General features: G+C 46.4%; 1 protein-coding gene across 1 annotated transcript in view; it reads left to right on the top strand.

Moving 5' to 3' along the window:
* KPNA4 (karyopherin subunit alpha 4) overlaps positions 1-18,404 on the top strand; it is an 85,566-nt gene that overhangs the window by 37,449 nt on the left and 29,713 nt on the right. The window contains exons 9-12 of the mRNA XM_030215729.1: positions 1,138-1,307; positions 1,776-1,820; positions 4,573-4,704; positions 5,317-5,445. Coding sequence (XP_030071589.1) covers positions 1,138-1,307; positions 1,776-1,820; positions 4,573-4,704; positions 5,317-5,445 — 476 coding nt within the window. The remainder of the gene's footprint in view (positions 1-1,137; positions 1,308-1,775; positions 1,821-4,572; positions 4,705-5,316; positions 5,446-18,404) is intronic.

The raw sequence follows: 18,404 nt of genomic DNA, 5'->3' as shown, positions 1-18,404 counted from the left end.
GACTGTATTCTTGTATTTTTACCGTGGCAGCCCCAATTTTATTGAACACTTCTTGATAACTGATATCATTTAGAATGTAGCTTAAAGCATTTTTATTTCAGAAGGCATTTGTTACAATATTTTGTAATTATTTAAATTGTCACATGGTTTGTTATATCAGTTTAATGTTTTGGATGGTTTTTGTTAGATCTTTATTTACCTGAATATATGTAAACCATTTTCAATGTAGTTGCAAAAAAAACCTCAGGCGGTATATCAAGTCCCATTTCCCTTTCCCTTTTATTTCATTACATACGTTGGCTGTTTTTGTTTTTTTTTAATATTGGCTAGCAATTCGTTATATTGTCAGACCTATACAAATCACTCGACCTATTCTTCAGTTAATTTATAAATGACAAAGCAAAATTAAATAAATGGTAAGGAGTGGCATTTTAGAAAGGACATACAAATGGCGATTGACCCAGTCTCTCCAGGAAAGTTCTGCTCAATAGTACATAACTTAATACATTTCTTGATTAGCTTTCGAAGGTTGCCCTTCTTCATCAGATCGGAAATAAGCAAATGTGGTAGATGACAGTATATATAAGTAAAACATCAAAGCATTTCAGGGATAGTCTAACAGGATGGGGGTGGATAGGTGAGAGGAGGGTATCATCTTATTTTCTTTTCCATGTTTTATTTTGTTTATTTCTTTTGATTACCTTTAAAAGTGGACTAACACGGCTACCACACCACTCTGCTCAGTAGGAGCACTCCCTTGAAATCTGGATGTCCTGGATAGCGGGCATAAGTCCTAATATCTGACTCTTTGGATATAAATGTGCATTCCTATTCTGAAATGGGGAATAAGTTTTATGTTTTAGTTCTGCCCAGACCACACCCCCTTGCCAGATGTTTGATGTGTGTATCATGGCTCTGGGGTTTAGATGTTTATACGTATATTAAAATGGTTTTCATTTGTTTGTGTTATCTGGTTCTTTTTCTTTCTTATTTTTTTTTTGCATTTTTTTTTTTAAATCTGATGTCCGAGCCTTTTTGCAATTGAAGACCTCATGACATAACTGGTACCTTTTTGTTTTAGAAGGAAAGAGAAAAGGGGTCTGGAAGCCAACAACAAATTTTATTGTGTTTGTACAGGTGATGGACCCCAGTGCAGGGATTACGTCATAAGCCTTGGAGTTGTGAAGCCACTGCTCTCCTTTATCAGCCCTTCTATTCCCATAACATTCTTAAGAAATGTTACGTGGGTCATGGTCAATTTGTGTCGTCACAAAGATCCTCCACCACCGATGGAAACCATTCAGGAGGTGAATTATTATTTTTTTTCTTTTACAAATTTTATGTAGAGGTACGATCTTTGTATTAACCCACTGCATGCAAATGATGCCAGCCATCGGGATTAGAATTTCTTTCTCAGGCCCTATGCTGCAAATTAGGGTGGTGGTCCTTGTTTAGGAGAAGGTGTGTTATGAACAGAATAAAATTTGCTCTATGTAGATATATTTATAACAGCAGCACTATGGATTTATTTAGTGTGTTTCTGTGTAGTTAAAAGCTTCAGTGACGTAGGGTCAGATATAAATTCATTGTTAATTACAGTGAGGTCTGACTAGATCAATTGGAAAATTTTCCTATTGGGTAATGGGATTTACATATTCATTCTTCTGCACAGTGTACCAATTATGGATAAAAATTTGGGGGGTTTTAATTAGCTTTCTTACAAGTTTTTTTTTTTTCAAAACTTAAAAATAATAACTTTATACTTGCCTCAACAGATTCTTCCAGCCCTTTGTGTTCTAATTCACCACACAGATGTAAATGTAAGTTTTTGCGTGTGTGTGCTTGTGTGCAGTGTTCTTACAGATAGAACATTTTTGTGATAAAAAGTCTTTAATAAGATTGGTTGATATCCAGAACTCAGTATTTTCCTAAGGAAAGGTGCACTAATCTCATTTTGACATCATGTTAACTATGTGAGAAGTGGAAGATACATAGAACAAAATGTTGGGTTATCTACATGTGATTTAAAAAGGGTAGAGGTAAAGGGCTCAATATCCCACAGTTTTAGGGAAGATTCTTTCAAAACAAGTGATCTAGATATCAGCTGTTTCAAGCATTTTACTTTTTGAATTGGAACTGTAGTAAGGCCTTCATTTTATGAATTTGCTTTCTGATCATTTAGGGGTCCTTTTTCTAAGGTGCACTGAAAAATGGCCTGCTATAGTGTAGGTGCGTGCAGAATCCTTTTTCAGCGCACCTGCAAAAAATGCCTTTTTTTTTCTTTTTGCCGAAAATGGACATGTGGCAAAATGAAAATTGCGCATCCATTTTGGGTCTGAGACTTTACTGCCAGCCATTGACCTAGCATTAAAGTCTCATGCAGTAACCGGATGGTAATGACCTACGCGTGTCAAATGCCTCTTGGCATGTGTTCAATGCGCGCGTCCAAAAATAAAAATTATTTTTCGGCTGCGTGCCAAAAATGAAATCACTGCAAGAGCCACATGGTAGCCGGGTGGTAACTGCATTTTAGCGCGCATTGGGCACGTGTAGACGCTTACACGGCTTAGTAAAAGGGCCCCTAAGTTACAAAATACAGATTTTTTTTTTTTTAAATGTGTTGCTCATTACCATTATTTTCCCATATTTATTTTTGTGGTTTCTTTGACTCGGAAGGTTGAGGCTTTAAACCCCAAGACATAGTGATTGGGGATAGTGTGGTTTGAAACCCAGGACCAAGGATGCTGAGAACAGTGAAGGCATTCAGAGGCCAGAACTGCCTAATTAGGTCACTTTTATGGTAGATCAGAGCACATGCATAAAGCTGAGGACTTTCAGATTTGAAGTAAATGAAACATCACGTCTTCGTGGTGGTGAATTTCTTTTTTTCTTGCTTTACGTATACTTGCTGCACCAGGGTAGTGCTAGATTAAGTTCTTTTGACCCTTGTCATATATAGGTCTTCCAAAGGAATTTCCCCTAGTCTTTGTACTTTCTGAAAGAGTAAAAAATCAGTTCACTTCTACTCGTTCTATACCACTCAGGATTTTGTAGACATCAATCATATTTCCATTCCATCCTCACCCATCCCTACAAGTAATCTCCATCCCTACCTGTACCTGTAACCGTCCGAAGTAGTTATTTCATTTAATTATGCTACTGAAATACATTAGTGCACCAATATACTTGCTGCTGGGGAACGAGAACAAGATGTAGTTAGATTCCTACATAGACACCATATGCCAGCAGTATTCTTTGCGTCAGTTGTAGATGCAAAACGTGACTCTCACCTGATACAAAATAGGAAATAGCAAAAAAACATGTAGGCAAACTGAAAACAGAGATACTGGACTCTCCATGTCATGCAACACCAAAGAAATGAAAGAAATGCATGTCCTCTTATACAGTGCAAAATAAAGCTTATGGATGTAAATTCTCAACAATCACTAAACTGAAAATAATATAAATTTTCCTACCTTTGTAGTCTGGTGCTTTTATTACTCCAATTATCTTGTTCCCATTCTTTGTTTCTGCTTTCCCCTTTATTTTCAGGGCCTTCCTTCCATTTGTTATTTCTTTTCTTGCCTCCTGTCCCCATCTTTGACACTGATCTTTCATGTTCAGCTTTCTTTACTTTCTCTGCATCCTTCTCAAATCTATCTTGTTTTCCTTCTTTTTTTCCTTTATGTGCAGTCTGTCTCCCATCTTTCCTTCCCTTGATGTTCAGCCTTTCCCTCCCCTTTTTGTGCAGCTGCCTCCCTTCTTTCCTCCCCTGTATGTTCAGCCTGCCTCCTCTCTTCCCTACCCCTGTTCCCTCCCACAGGTCTCTCTCTCCGCTGTGATTCTATAAACTTTGCAATTGCCAGTAGCTATTACAACAGGCTTTCCCTCTGCTGCATCCCTCCCACAAGAGATAAGGAAGGACTCCGGGGCTGGCCAGAAGAAGGCCTGTTCTAATAGCTACCAGCAACCACAAGGTTTTTGTAGAATTGCGGTGGAGAGAAGAGACCCGAGGGGTGGCAGGAGGAAGATAGGCAACGCCTATGGCCTGGAGGGGATTCCCATTGGATCCCCTCGGACTCGGCGTGTCTGGGGAGCAACTGTGGCACACTGGTTGAGAAACGCTGATTTAGATCCTAGCTCTTCAGGTTCATTGTCTTGGTAACTGTTTGTTAAATAAGTACGTATTGAAACATCCGATTTGTCTTTACTAGACTGTAATTTCCATATCTTGTGTATCTGTATAGCACTGCTCTTGTCTAGAAGCAGCACTACTGAAATATATAGCAATAGTAGTAATTGTTTCAGGCCACCTGTCCATGGTTGGCAGGGCTCAGGCCCATCCATAACAGTGAAGTACTTCCACCCAAGGCTGGGTGCAGGGAGGGCTAAATGCTTATAGAAGTGAAAGGAAGCTACACAAGCCGCCTTACTGGGCTTACATGTATGTAAGAAGACCTTGTGTCACCTCCATAATGCTATTGGACTTATACAAGCTTATGTTATCTATTTTTGTAGCACTTTGTTTAATATAATTATATGTAATTTATCATTATACCTTTTGTGTTTTAGATATTGGTGGATACAGTCTGGGCCCTTTCATATCTAACAGATGCTGGTAATGAACAAATTCAGATGGTAATAGATTCTGGAATAGTTCTTAATTTGGTCCCTCTTCTCAGCAACCAAGAAGTTAAAGTACAAGTAAGGCTTGTGTTTCTTTGTGTTTGACTAATTTTATTTAAGTTATGAAGTAATTTTCAGACTATTCTGACTTTACTCAATGGCCTGGGTAAGGAATTCAGGGAAGAGGCAAGGGACACATTTAGATTGTGTGGAGCAGTTAAAAGCAGCCTTACTGGGTCAGAACAGTGGTCCACCTAGCCCAGTATCCTGCTTCTGGCAGTGGCCAATCTAGGTCACAAGTACCTGGCAGAAACCCAGTTAGTAGCACCATTCCATGCTACCAAACCCAGGGCAAGCAGTGGCTTCCCCCGTGTCCATGTCAGTAACAGACTAAGCTTAGCTTGTCTCTAGGAGGATAACTTTTTTTTTTTTCTCCCAATATTCAGAATATTAGGAAAGTTTTGAAGCGAAAACATTTAGTGTACACCCTTTGCACTCGGCTATAACAGAGTTTATTTAAGTATGGGCATATATTATTGGTGGTGTTTTTGTTAATGTTTTGTATATCTTGTGTTCAGTTTTGTTTCCCATTATTCAGTGGGGAACCAGACCTTTTTTTTTAACTCCAGTTTTGTGCTTGACAATCCAGTATGTTATTTATCTACAAGGAATTTTTTCCCCCACCCCCAGACTGCTGCACTTCGAGCTGTAGGAAACATTGTTACTGGTACTGATGAACAGACACAAGTAGTTCTGAACTGTGATGCTCTTGCGCACTTCCCAGCACTTCTAACACATCCCAAAGAAAAAATTAATAAGGTATGTGACTAAAGGCCATCATGTGACACTAACACTGCCTTGATTTTGTGATCTTACTGAAGTGGGAGTAGTAGTTTTAAAATGTAAATTTGTCAGCAGGTTTTCTTATGACTACATTGGGCATCTTCTTACAAATCAACCATTTTTCACCCTGAGACCCTGCAAGATTAGAATAGAATAATACTCATTATCCTAAACAAGCTGATAATCACAGTGGAGTAGGGGGCTTCAGACCATAGCTAGTCAGGTTTTTGAGATAACCACAATAAATATGCCTGAGGTAAATGCCATTTTATGAAAATCTTATGCATATTCATGGTGGCTATTCTGAAAAAACTATCTGGCTAGATGTGTCCTGAGAATCACTATGCTAGAGTCTGCCAAGTGTGGTTCCTCCCCCGTTTTCAGATTGTGATGGTGGTGGTAACAGGAGAGCAGCCTTGTGTGTTTGAACAGGAGAAGGGTCATACATGCTATGATGAAGCTGATAATATACTATACAATTTAGAGTAGAGGCTAGCATGAGTTCCATAAATTTCCCCCCAAGATATTCCAGGCATCTGAGTCATGGAGGTTTTGTTTTTTTAATGTAGTGTGTGACTCCTTTTATATCTATGCATTCCAAAACTTTGGAACTTAGAAATGATCTGAGGCAGAAATGAAAGCACATGAAATGAGAATTGTTCCTCATCTGTTTTGTTTTCCTCACACATTTTCACCTTAATATAGAAACAGACCATCTTTTATATATATATAAACTCTACAAGAGAGCCCACCCAACATTTCTGGAATTTTTGATGTTCTAAGGAGGAAAGGTGGGTCTCCTTCAATACTGCAATGTCCAATATGCTCCTCTTTTAGTATCAGGCAGTATATCAAGTTTTAATAAACAAACACTTGATTTATATATATATAAAATTGTACTTTCAGGAGTAATCTTACATACTTCCATATCATCAAGCTGATCAATCCATAGACTGGTGGGTTGTGTCCATCTACCAGCAGGTGGAGATAGAGAGCAAACTTTTGCCTCCCTATATGTGGTCATGTGCTGCCGGAAACTCCTCAGTATGTTCTCTATCTCAGCAGGTGGTGGTCACACACAGCAGCAGCTCTGGCTAGGCCTCCAAGCCTAATCCTTAGGTTTTGTTGAGGCCTGGGGTTGAGGGCTCTTTTGAGCAAGTGCAAACCTGGTGGTGCCAGGTCCCTCCTTTTCTCCCCCCCTCCCGCTGGCTCCGTTTAAAAAAAAAAAATAATAAATTTTAAACGTCTTTAAAGGCGTTTAATTCGACGTTTCTTTAAACGTTCATTGCAGCTACTCACTGGGACACCAGTTCGTTACAGCTCGGAGCGGCAAGCAGGTAATTTTACCTTTTTATAGCGGGCAGGGGGTTCCCCGATTCTTCTCCTCGTGGCATATGGTGTCGGAGGGCGAGGGCGCAAAGGGTCGCTCCCCAGATAGCTGGAGCGCTTCTAGAGGGGATGCGGGGGTTTTACAACCTGATTCGCCCTTGATGGGTGACAGTTTAGTGACCGATGAATGTCCCGGTCGTTCCTCCGGCGTGGCGGTTTTTTCCCGCCATAAACGCCCATCCCCCGCTCCTCGCCTCCGCCATCTTGGCCGGCCACGCGGCTCGGACGGCTTCTTCGTGGGCCGCCCTTGAGGTTGGAGACATTAATGCCATGAACGCCCTTAATTTGGGCGACGGCACAAAGTGGCTAAAGTTAAGCGCCGTTCTTCCCGCGCGGCTCCTTTGCGGAGTTTCGCGCCGGACGCCATTTTGGATGCGCAGCATGTCTCTCCCCCCGCTATTGCGAGCGCCGGTTGAGAGTGCGTCTAGGGCTGTTGCCCAGGCTGCGGAAGTGCACTGTCTGGGGGGTTTCTCCCCCTAGTTTGTTTTGCTGCTGCATCAGGCTTTCCTCATGCAAAACGCTGCCCCTGCTCCCTCTTCTGATAAAGAGGTTGAGGTTCCCAGAGGTAAACGCCCTCGGGTTGATTTCCAGGCCTTGGAGGACTTTGTCTCCTCCGATGTAGATGAGGGCAGCGTGTCTGAGGTCTCCCAACGGTCCTTTGCGGATTCCTTGGAGGAGATAGATCCCCGCTCGGATGGAGCGGATGACCCCTCTGCAGCGCGGCTTTTTAGCCCAGAGGATTTGCCCAACCTGTTGTTACAGGCCATGGACACTTTGAAGATTTCCTCTCCGGAGGACGTCTCTCCCTCAGCCCCTGTTGGCTCTGCCATTATGCTGGGGACGTAGCGCCCGCCTAGATCCTTCCACGTGCATGATGCCATGCACACCTTAATTGCGGCTCAATGGGATGTCCCGGAAACGAGCCTTAAAGTGGCTATGGCTATGTCCCGCCTCTATCCTTTGGCTGTGAGTGAACGTGAGGCCTATCTGTGGCCTACCGTGGATTCTTTAATCACTGCGGTGACTAAGAAAACGGCGTTGCCGGTGGAAGGTGGCACGGCCCTAAAGGACGGCCAGGACAGAAGATTGGAGGCGGCCTTAAGGTCGTCCTTTGAGGCAGCTGCGTTAAGTTTGCAGGCCTCAGTTTGCGGCTCCTATGTGGCCAGGGCGTGCCTGACTATGGTGCAGCGGGCTTCCCCCTCGGATCTTTCCTTGAGGGCTGATTGGCCGGCCCTGGAATCGGGCTTAGCCTATTTGGCAGACTTGCTGTATGATGTCTTGAGAGCCTCAGCTAAGGGCATGGCTCAGACAGTCTCTGCGCGGCGGTGGCTTTGGCTGAAACATTGGTCTGCTGACCACGCCTCTAAATCCCGCCTGGCTAGATTGCCTTTTAAAGGCAAGCTGCTCTTTGGGGTCGAGCTGGACAAAATCGTGACCGATCTCGGCACGTCTAAGGGCAAGAAATTACCAGAGGTCAGGGCTCGGGCTAGTACTCGTCCCGGTACCTCCAGAGGACGGTTGCTGGAAGCCCGTCGGTACCGCCCGGGCAAGTCGGGTTCCTCTGCCCCCTCTTCCTTCAAGAGGAATTTCTCCCCCAAGCAGCATTCCTTTCGCAGAGACCGCCGTCCCGGAGGTGCTCCCTCCGGTCCTCCCCCAGGGTCTCGTACCCAATGACGGGGCCTTGGTCCACGCCCCAGTGCAGATTGGAGGACGGCTGTCCTCGTTTCTGGGCGAGTGGACCACTATAACTTCAGACGCGTGGGTGCTGGAAGTCATCAGAGACGGCTACAAGCTAGAGTTCTGCCAACCCTTAAGAGACGGGTTTGTACTCTCTCCCTGCAAGTCTCCGGTCAAGCTGTGGCAGTGCAGCAGACCTTGGACAACCTGATCCGCCTGGGTGCGGTCGTTCCGGTGCCAAAAAAATCAGATTGGCAAGGGACGTTACTCCATTTACTTTGTGGTTCCAAAGAAAGGAGGTTCTGTCCGGCCTATCCTCGACCTCAAAGGGGTCAATCGGGCCTGGAAAGTGAGGCACTTTCGCATGGAGACTCTCCGCTCTGTTATAGCGGCAGTGAAGGCAGGAGAGTTCTTGGCTTCCTTGGACATCAAGGAAGCGTACCTGCATATTCCCATCTGGCCTCCTCTCCAACGCTTTCTGCGTTTTACAGTCCTGAGACGACACTTCCAGTTCAGAGCCCTCCCTTTCGGGTTGGCTACTGCTCCGCGGACCTTTTCCAAAGTAATGGGGGTCATAGCGGCCTTCCTGCTAAAGGAAGGAGTACAAGTCCATCCTTATCTGGACGACTGGTTGATCCGAGCCCCCTCTTATGCAGAGTGCGGCAAAGCTATGGACCGGGTAGTTGCTCTGGTGAGCTCCCTGGGATGGATCATCAACTGGAAGAAGAGCCAGCTGCGCCCGACTCAGTCCCTGGAGTATCTGGGAGTTCGATTCGACACCCAAGTGAGCAGAGTGTTCCTGCCAGACAATCGGATTGTCAAGCTTCAGGCTCAGGTGGACTAGTTCCTAGTAGCCTCTCCTATTCGGGCTTGGGACTACGTGCAGCTGTTGGGCTCTATGACGGCCACGATGGAAGTAGTGCCCTGGGCCAGGGCTCATATGAGACCACTACAGCTATCTCTGCTGCTGCGCTGGACTCCGATGTCGGAGGATTATGCTGTGCGCCTTTCCGTGGACCCAGCAGTGCGCAAGGCGCTGAGCTGGTGGACGCAGACAGACAAGTTGTCTGCAGGATTGCCTCTGGTGACCCCGGAGTGGATTGTCGTCACGACAGACGCCTCTTTGATGGGCTGGGGAGCCCACTGCTTGGGAAGGACAGCGCAGGGGCTCTAGTCTCCTGCAGAGGCAAGTGGTCTATCAACCTCCTGGAACTCAGAGCCATTCGGTTGGTGTTATTGGAGTTCATCCCGGTACTGGTGTTGTAGCCTGTACGGGTCCTGTCGGACAATGCCACGGCTGTGGCCTATATCAACCGCCAGGGAGGTACCAAGAGCGCCCCTCTAGCCAAGGAGGCTATGAGTCTTTGCCAGTGGGCGGAAGCGAACCTGGAGCAGCTTTCAGCGGCCCACATTGCCGGAGTCATGAATGTCAAGGCGGACTTTCTCAGTCGCCATACCTTGGAGCCCGGAGAGTGGCAACTATCTGCTCAGGCGTTCTTGGACATCACGAAGCGCTGGGGCCAGCCGAGCCTAGATCTGATGGCGTCATCGGCCAATTGCCAAGTGCCGCGCTTTTTCAGCAGAGGACGGGACCCTCGATCCCTGGGAGTAGATGCTCTTCTCCAACAGTGGCCGACACAAGAGCTCCTCTGTGTTCCCGCCCTGGCCCATGTTGGGCAGGGTGCTAGACTGGGTGGCAAAGCATCCCGGCAGGGTAATCCTGGTGGGTCCGGATTGGCCCAGACGTCCCTGGTATGCGGACTTGATCAGGCTCTCAGTCGACGATCCTCTGCGGCTGTCAGTGGAGCAGGGCCTGTTACATCAGGGTCCCGTGGTGATGGAGGATCCCTCTCCCTTTGGTCTTACGGCCTGGCTATTGAGCGGCAGCGTCTGAGGAAGAAGGGCTTCTCAGACAAGGTCATCGCCACTATGCTGAGAGCGAGGAAGCGCTCTACTTCTACTGCTTACGCCAGGGTTTGGCGTATCTTTGCAGCATGGTGTGAAGCAGGCTCACTTTCTCCCTTCACTGCTCCAATTTCTTCAGTGTTGGCGTTCCTGCAAGAAGGTCTGGAGAAAGGCCTGTCGCTCAGTTCCCTTAAAGTCCAGGTAGCGGCTCTGGCTTGCTTCAGGGGCCGCCTGAAGGGTGCTTCCCTGGCTTCGCAGCCAGATGTGGTGCGCTTTCTCAAGGGAGTTAATCACCTGCGCCCTCCTCTGCACTCAGTGGTGCCTGCGTGGAATCTCAACCTGGTGATAAGAGCATTGCAGAAGCCGCCTGTTGAACCCTTGTCGAGGGCATCTCTGAAAGACCTGACGTTGAAAGCAGTCTTTTTGGTGGCTATCACTTCAGCCAGAAGAGTTTCCGAGCTCCAGGCGCTCTCATGTCGAGAGCCTTTTCTGCAGTTCACTGAGGCAGGAGTGACTATTCGCACAGTGCCTTCCTTCCTGCCCAAGATTGTTTCTCGCTTCCATGTGAATCAGCAGCTCTGTCTCCCTTCCTTTCGTAGGGAGGACTACCCAGAGGAGTACTCCGCTCTTGAATATCTGGATGTGAGACGAGTCATCATCAGATACTTGGAAGTGACCAATGATTTCCGGAAATCGGATCATCTGTTTGTCCTGTTTGCAGGTCCTCGTAAGGGTCTGCAGGCTGCTAAGCCTACAGTGGCAAGATGGGTCAAGGAAGCCATTGCAGCGGCTTATGTGGCTGCGGGGAAGGTGCCGCCTATCCAGCTGAAGGCTCACTCCACGAGAGCTCAGGCGGCCTCGATGGCAGAGGCCGGATCCGTCTCCTTGGAAGAGATATGCAAGGCGGCAACGGGGCTTCGGCTCATACATTCTCCAAGCATTACCGTTTGACTGTGGCTGCACGGGCGGAGGCCCGGTTTGGAGCTTCAGTGTTGAGGTCAGGGATTTCTATGTCCCGCCCTGGGTGAGTACTGCTTCGGTACATCCCACCAGTCTATGGATTGATCAGCTTGATGATATGGAAGGTAAAATTATGTATAATCATACCTGATAATTTTCTTTCCATTAATCATAGCTGATCAATCCATAGCCCCTCCCAGATATCTGTACTGTTTATATTCTGGTTGAATTTTAGGTTCAAGTTTAGCCTTCAGTTACTTCAGGAGGACTTCGTGTTCAAGTTCTTCTTTCACTTGGATTCTTCAAGAGTGGAGACGAGTTTGTGTTACAGTGAGCTGCTGCATTCCTCTCCCCTCCGTTTTACGGGGCTGGATTGAGACATAAATTCTGCCGGCACTCCCTCCCGCTTCGTGCGGCTGTAGGGCAGCTTTGTACCCCTCCCGCTTCGGCGGTGTTAGGGTCAGTCAGCTCCTCCCGCGGTTGCGGTTGCAGGATAAGCCAGATCCCCCCGCATCGGCGGGTGTGGTGTCCCTCCCCCGCTCCGCGGGGATGAGCTGGACGGATTCCCCTCCCCCACTTGTGTGGGGATGAGCTGGGTTAATTCCCCTCCCCCGTTTCGGCGGTGGTGAGCTGGGCAGAGTGTCCCTTCGTGGGTGTAATTCTCTAAGTGCTGAGTCCTGCGGATGGAGCTTTGATATCGACATACTGAGGAGTTTCCGGCAGCACATGACCACATATAGGGAGGCAAAAGTTTGCTCTCTATCTCCACCTGCTGGTAGATGGACACAACCCACCAGTCTATGGATTGATCAGCTATGATTAATGGAAAGAAAATTATCAGGTATGATTATACATAATTTTACCTTTTTACATTTATTATTTAAATTTTATATACCTTACTGATTCAGGATTCTACATATATGAAAATAATGTTCCCAGTGAATAGTTTTAACTTTAAAGCAAGCACAGGTGGGCATTTTTTGTTTAAGTCTTTGCAGAGGGAGTCACGTGATGCCGAGTTAACAGAAGAGGCATTGGTGAGATCAGCTCCTAGTCCCTGATAGGTAACATCCGCATCTATCGACATTTACCCACCTGAAGCACTTCTGCTGTCTTGGGAAGGTGCCTGGTCCTCTGGAGTATTCCTGTGCCTTTTTCAGTTTTGATGGCTTTCAAAATTCCGTGGAAAGACCGGGATAGAACACGGGCCAGTGATACCCAAGACGGCGGAAGACGAGGCCCCTGGACCTGCCTCTATTAGCTCCATGTAGGTCGTAAAAATGGCGGAGGTAAAGGTGCTTTGCTGTCTCCTCTTCAGTCTCAGCTTCGGGAAATTTCCACAAGGATTGGATCTGTAGATGGGTGGATAGAACAATTGCACATGGATTTTGCTCAGTATCAACAGTGCCTGTCTGATGTTCAGCAGCAGGAATTTTCGCAACTTAACTTGCAATCCAAACTGGAGGAAGAGGTGGATGATCAGAAAACCGCTCTCGACGGTGTAATCTTCAGCTGATTGGAATTCTTGAGTCGGTTAAGGACTTGGAATTACAGGGATTTCTTGAGACCTGGTTATCACAGGAGCTCAGAATATTTACTGAGGCGGGCCCCTTAAGGATTGAATGAGCACATCAGCTGGGCATTGTTAAACCATTGGACAAGTGTCCCCACACAGCTATTTTGAAAGTTTTGAATTGTTCACAAGCAGAAGATTCTCCAGCCTACGCTTGTTGGCTCACTAACTTATGCTTAATAAAATACTTTGTTTCCAGGACTTCTCTGCTGCGGTGGTGGGCTGCCGGAAGAAATTCATTCCGGCGTGCACTATTTTGCACAGGAAAAAGGTGCCCTCTACATTATTATACCCTGCTAAGCTCCAGGTTCATCATGTGGGTAAGACCCACTTTTTCTCTCAGGCTACTGAAGCTCTTCACTTTGCTGAAAAACTGCCGGAGCCCAATGGACGTTATTGACGCTGGTCTTGAGCTACTATGTGGATTTTCTTCATGCTTCTGAAACACTGGATTGATTGAGCTGGAATCTTTCTGGAGTTTTCTACCCTTTGGGGAACACATTCTAGCTCATCTGTGGTGCCGGGACTTATTTGGGCTCCTGGTTTGACTCTGATTTCTAAAATGGACATGGCCTTGAGACTTAATGCTTCTGCACTGAGCAGCTATTTGTGTTTTGGTTTTTTTCCTTCAGGTGGGACTTATAGTTTCTCAAGTTTCTGTTTGTTGGAGGAGGATAAGGGGCGAGAGGATGTTGCTTCTCACACTGACCTTTGTCCTATTGGTAGGACGGTTAAGATTTGAATTTGAGTGGTGTGGGGGCGGATGGAGAGTATCTTTTTTTTTTTTTTTTTTTTGGGGGGGGGGGGGGGGGTTCTTTTTTTTTTTTGTTGGTGGTTCTTGTAATCCAAAGTCTTGGGCTTTGGGGCTCTGGTTTATAGAAGTTTCTTCTTCTTTCATATGCTTGGGAGAGCAGGGAGGCCACTGGATGGGATGGCCCTCACACTCCGTAAGCTTGTGTTTCTTCTTAGTTTCTACAGGCTACCACTGGTTGACCTATGAGTCCTTTTAAATGAACTTCTTTGAATGTAGGAGGGTCCTGTTGTTAGAAAAGTTTGCAGTATTTCAATAGAAATCAAGTGTTTGTTTATTAAAACTTGATATACTGCCTGATACTAAAAGAGGAGCATATTGGACATTGCAGTATTGAAGGAGACCCACCTTTCCTCCTTAGAACATCAAAAATTCCAGAAATGTTGGGTGGGCTCTCTTGTAGAGTCTTCTGCCATTCAGAGGAAGGCTGGGGTCCTGATTTTGTTTCGGAAGAATTTACCACTTTTACCAAGAACTTGGATGTCCAGATACACTCGGTGACCCAGGATTCGAAGGGATGTTTGTCTTGTCCAGAGTGTCAAACATTCTGTGGTTTTATGTAATGTGTTTTTTTTCTCTCAATTGCTCATTGTTTTGTTTCCATATGGGAATGCTAATATTCTAGGTGGTGGTTTTTAATATGATGTATGACCTGGCCCTAGACATCACCCGACGGGTGATTTGCGGGTCCATTTGTCTGTTCTGCAACACCCTGGATCTGATGAACTCATGCGTTTTTACTTCATATGGGAGAACGGGATTATATATATTTTCTCAAACATATTCTACTCAGTCCAGGGTTGACTATATATTTTGGTCTCTGGTTCCTTATTTATATATTTAGTCATGTCGGAGATTGGTCCATATGGCATTTCAGATCATGCTTTGATCTGAATCTCCTTAGATCTATCACCTGTGGACTGTTCTCTGTCTCCTTGGAAACTTGCCTTGTATTGGGACTCCTTTTTATTGGACAAGTGTATTGATTATAAGTTACATAATGCAGATCATTCCAATCAACCTCTTCTTTTTTGGCATACGGCTAAGGCCATCCTCCAGGGTGAGATACTATCATATGCCACCCATAAGAGGAAAATGAGGGACAGAGAAATCTTACATCTTGAGAATCAGGGGACTTGTGATAAGATTGCTCTCAGGGCTCAGGAATTGTTGACTTCCCAAGCGGCATTGAATAGGTTGTTACACCAACAGTCTACTAAATCTTTACTGTATTATAAATATCAACTTTTTGTACATGTCAGTAAAAGTGGTAAATTGTTGTCCCATTTGATTTATTGTAAACATGGCGCTATAAAGATCTTACAACTGGTGGATAGCAGGGGCCAGCTGGCAATGTCAGATTTGGAGATTAATCACATATTTAAACAATTTTATGAAAATCTGTATGCCACGTCAGCTGAGGATACTTTGGATGGCTCTTTATATTTGGAGAATGCTCCTCTCTGTGTTTTCTATTAGTCAGGCAAACCTTTTGAATGCCCCTGTTACGGAAGATTAGTTGAGTTTGGCTATTAGAGAGAGTGCGCTTAATCGTGCTCCAGGTCCTGATGGGTTTAGGGTGGAGCCAATGAACAAATTGGACCTTCTCTGTTGAACCTTTTTAATTATATGGTTAGTCATGCAATTTTGTCTGCATCTGAATACCGTGCAGATAGTGTTACAGAAGCTGCATAAAGATCCATGCTCTCCACAGTCATATCAGCCCATTTCTTTGTTGAATTTTGAAACTAAATTATTTGCAAAAATTTTGGCCAATCATCTGAAATGCCCAAAGCAGGTTGAGGCTTGACTGGGTACATAGCCCCTCTGGCATGACCTGATCAAGAAACTCTTGCAGCTGCCCTTGTGTGGGAGCATCTGTGCCCAGGCTTTGCCCAAGTCCTTAACCACCTTCTCCAAATTGGAGCCTAAGCCAAGCTTCAGCTTTGATCACTAATCCACGGCCCAATTCTGGAACCAGAATGCCTGCTATGCTACCCACTACCGAGGCATATGACCTAGCCTTGATATGAATAAGAGTACATCTGCCACAAAGACAGTTCCCGACTGTAAACCTCCAGCGACTGTAGTAGCTGCCGGACTCAATGGAAAAGGGATCAGGCCACGTAAACTTCACATATAGCAGCCTGGATCCCCATAGCCGAAGATACGAAAGCCTGCTTGAGGAGCAACTCCTTGAGCGCCATATCATCCTTCATCAGTCCTCCAGAGGCTCAAAGGGAGGAGAGAATGATGAGATTCCGCAGGTGGAGACGAATCGCCTGCGAAAACCGAGCAACATCTGGATGAGACGAAATGTCACCAAGGCAGCCACCTGAACCTGTAAAGACGCCAGGGCCAGACCTTTCCCCACCCATTCTGCAAAAGGACTGCAGCAAGGATGCTCTAAAGCAGAGAAAAGAGCCGATGCCCTCACCAGTCCTCAAAAATACGCCAGACGTAAACATACACCAGAGACGCAGCATGCTTCTTGGGAGCAAATGGGGTGAAAATCACCCAGGAGAATTCTGTTTTGCAAGCATGCCCTCAAGAGCCAAGCCATAAGACAAAATAAAGCTGGATCGAGCATTTGAACCAGACCCTGTGTCAGAAGATCATCTGAGATCTGAAGCTGAAGAGGTTCCTCCATCTGAAGGAGGACCAGATCCTCATACCATGGCCTGCGAGATCAATCCTGCGTGACCTACACTACCAGCCCATCATGACGACTGATCCTCTGTAGGACTCTGTCCACCAGAGGTCACAAGGAAAATACATAAAGGAGCCCTGATGCTAGCCACCTCTGAAGCCACCATCTCTGCGCCAGCTGAAAAAGTGTAGAGCCTTGCTATTGCAAAAGGTGGCTATCAAATCCATGATTGGAGCTCCCGAATCTGCTGACAATCAGATTGAATGTGTTGCCTCCCAGGTTCCATTCTCCGGGGTCTGTCACATGTCTGCTGATAGTTGGCCTGAACGTTTTCTACACCCTCGACATGTGCCACGGACAGATCTGTGAGATGACATTTCATTCAATTTATGAAGAGAACTGCCTCCTGCACCATCAGACTCTTCTTGGTGCCTCCTTGCTGACTGACGTATGCCACAGCTGTCACCTTGTCCGATAGGATCTGCACTGCCTTGCGCTGGGCTGGGTCATCAACATGGTGAGGCGTTATCTGGTTCTGTCTCGGATCCTGGAGTACCTGAGAGTTTATTTCAACACCATCCTGGGATGGGTGTTTTCTTCTTGAGCCTTGGATCCAGAAATTGCAGTCTCAGGTACATGGGCTGCTTGGGAGTCGCAGGGACTACTTGCAGGTGCTGGGTTCCACAGTGGAGGTGATACAGTGAGCCTGCACTCATATGAGGCCATTGCAGGAGTCCTTGCTGTCAGATGGTCCCCCTTTAGACCTAGTCCTTTGAAGCTTGGCCACCTCTCGGGGGTGTGGCGAAACACAGTCTCTACAGTGGTGATTGCAGTCCCAGAACCTTTCAAATGGCAAAAGTTTGGGCCCCCTCGCAAGTGGACGGTGGTGACAACAGATGCTAGTCTGGGAGCTGGGGAGCTCATTGTTTGGGCTAGGTGGCTCAGGGCAAATGGTTAGCGGAAGAGTCCCAGTGGTTCATCAACAGGCTGGAAGCCAGAGCAATTCATTTAGCATTGCTGTCGTTTCAACATTTGCTTGTGGGTCAGCTGATTCGAGTTCAGGTAGACAATACCACAATGGTGGCCTATGTGAATCGACAGCGAGGCACCAAAAATCAGTTCATGGTAGAAGGGGTGGATCTTCTACCATGAACTGATTTTGGGCAGAAAGTCATATGACTGATTTGTCGGTGGTTCATGTAGCAGATGTGAACAGTGTTGCAGGATGCTACTGGACCCAGAGGAAAAGACCTTGTGTTGCAGGGCATTAGACCTGATCATGTGCAGGTGGGGTCTGCCAGTCATGGACCTCAAGGCGACGGCTTCAAATGCTCAGGTGCCCAGTTAACTTCACTCGGAGGGACTGCAAGTCTGGCATTGATGCTGTAGTACAGAGGTGGCCCTAGGGCCTTCTCTCGTGTTTCCTTCCTGGCCTTTTCAGGGCAGAGTCATTCAGAGGATTGAGCATCACACAGGACTGGTTTGTGTTGGTGGATCTAGATTGGCTACTAAGGCCGTGGTACAGCAACCTGGTGCAGAATGGACCCACATGTCAGACTGCTGGGTCCTCAAGGTGGTACATCACAGATAATATGCTTTGGAGTTTGTAGAGCACCTCTGCATTTGTTCTTTCCCTGTGGATCAGTCACCAAAGACAGGCAATGATCAAAACCTTAGGCAAGCTGCACAGACTGGGGCAGTCATGCTGATTCCTCCAGCAGAGCAAAGCAGGGGGCAGTATCGCTACAGGTACCAGAGTTTTGCGTATAAACTGATCAGTAATTGCAGTGGTTGGGCAGCCTTATCTTCCATATCCCTATTTGCCTGGCCCACTGACAGTTCAATATCTGAGGGGCATGGTTTGATTCTGTAAGTGACAGGAGTTCATGACTCTGGACAGGGTATGGAGGTTCCTATTTCAGCTGCAGGAGTTTCTGATCTGGGTGTCCCCAGGGGCCTGGGATTATCTG

Source organism: Microcaecilia unicolor, chromosome 10, assembly GCF_901765095.1.
Source record: "Microcaecilia unicolor chromosome 10, aMicUni1.1, whole genome shotgun sequence".
NCBI lineage: Eukaryota > Metazoa > Chordata > Amphibia > Gymnophiona > Siphonopidae > Microcaecilia > Microcaecilia unicolor.
This window is presented reverse-complemented; position numbering and strand designations above follow the sequence as displayed.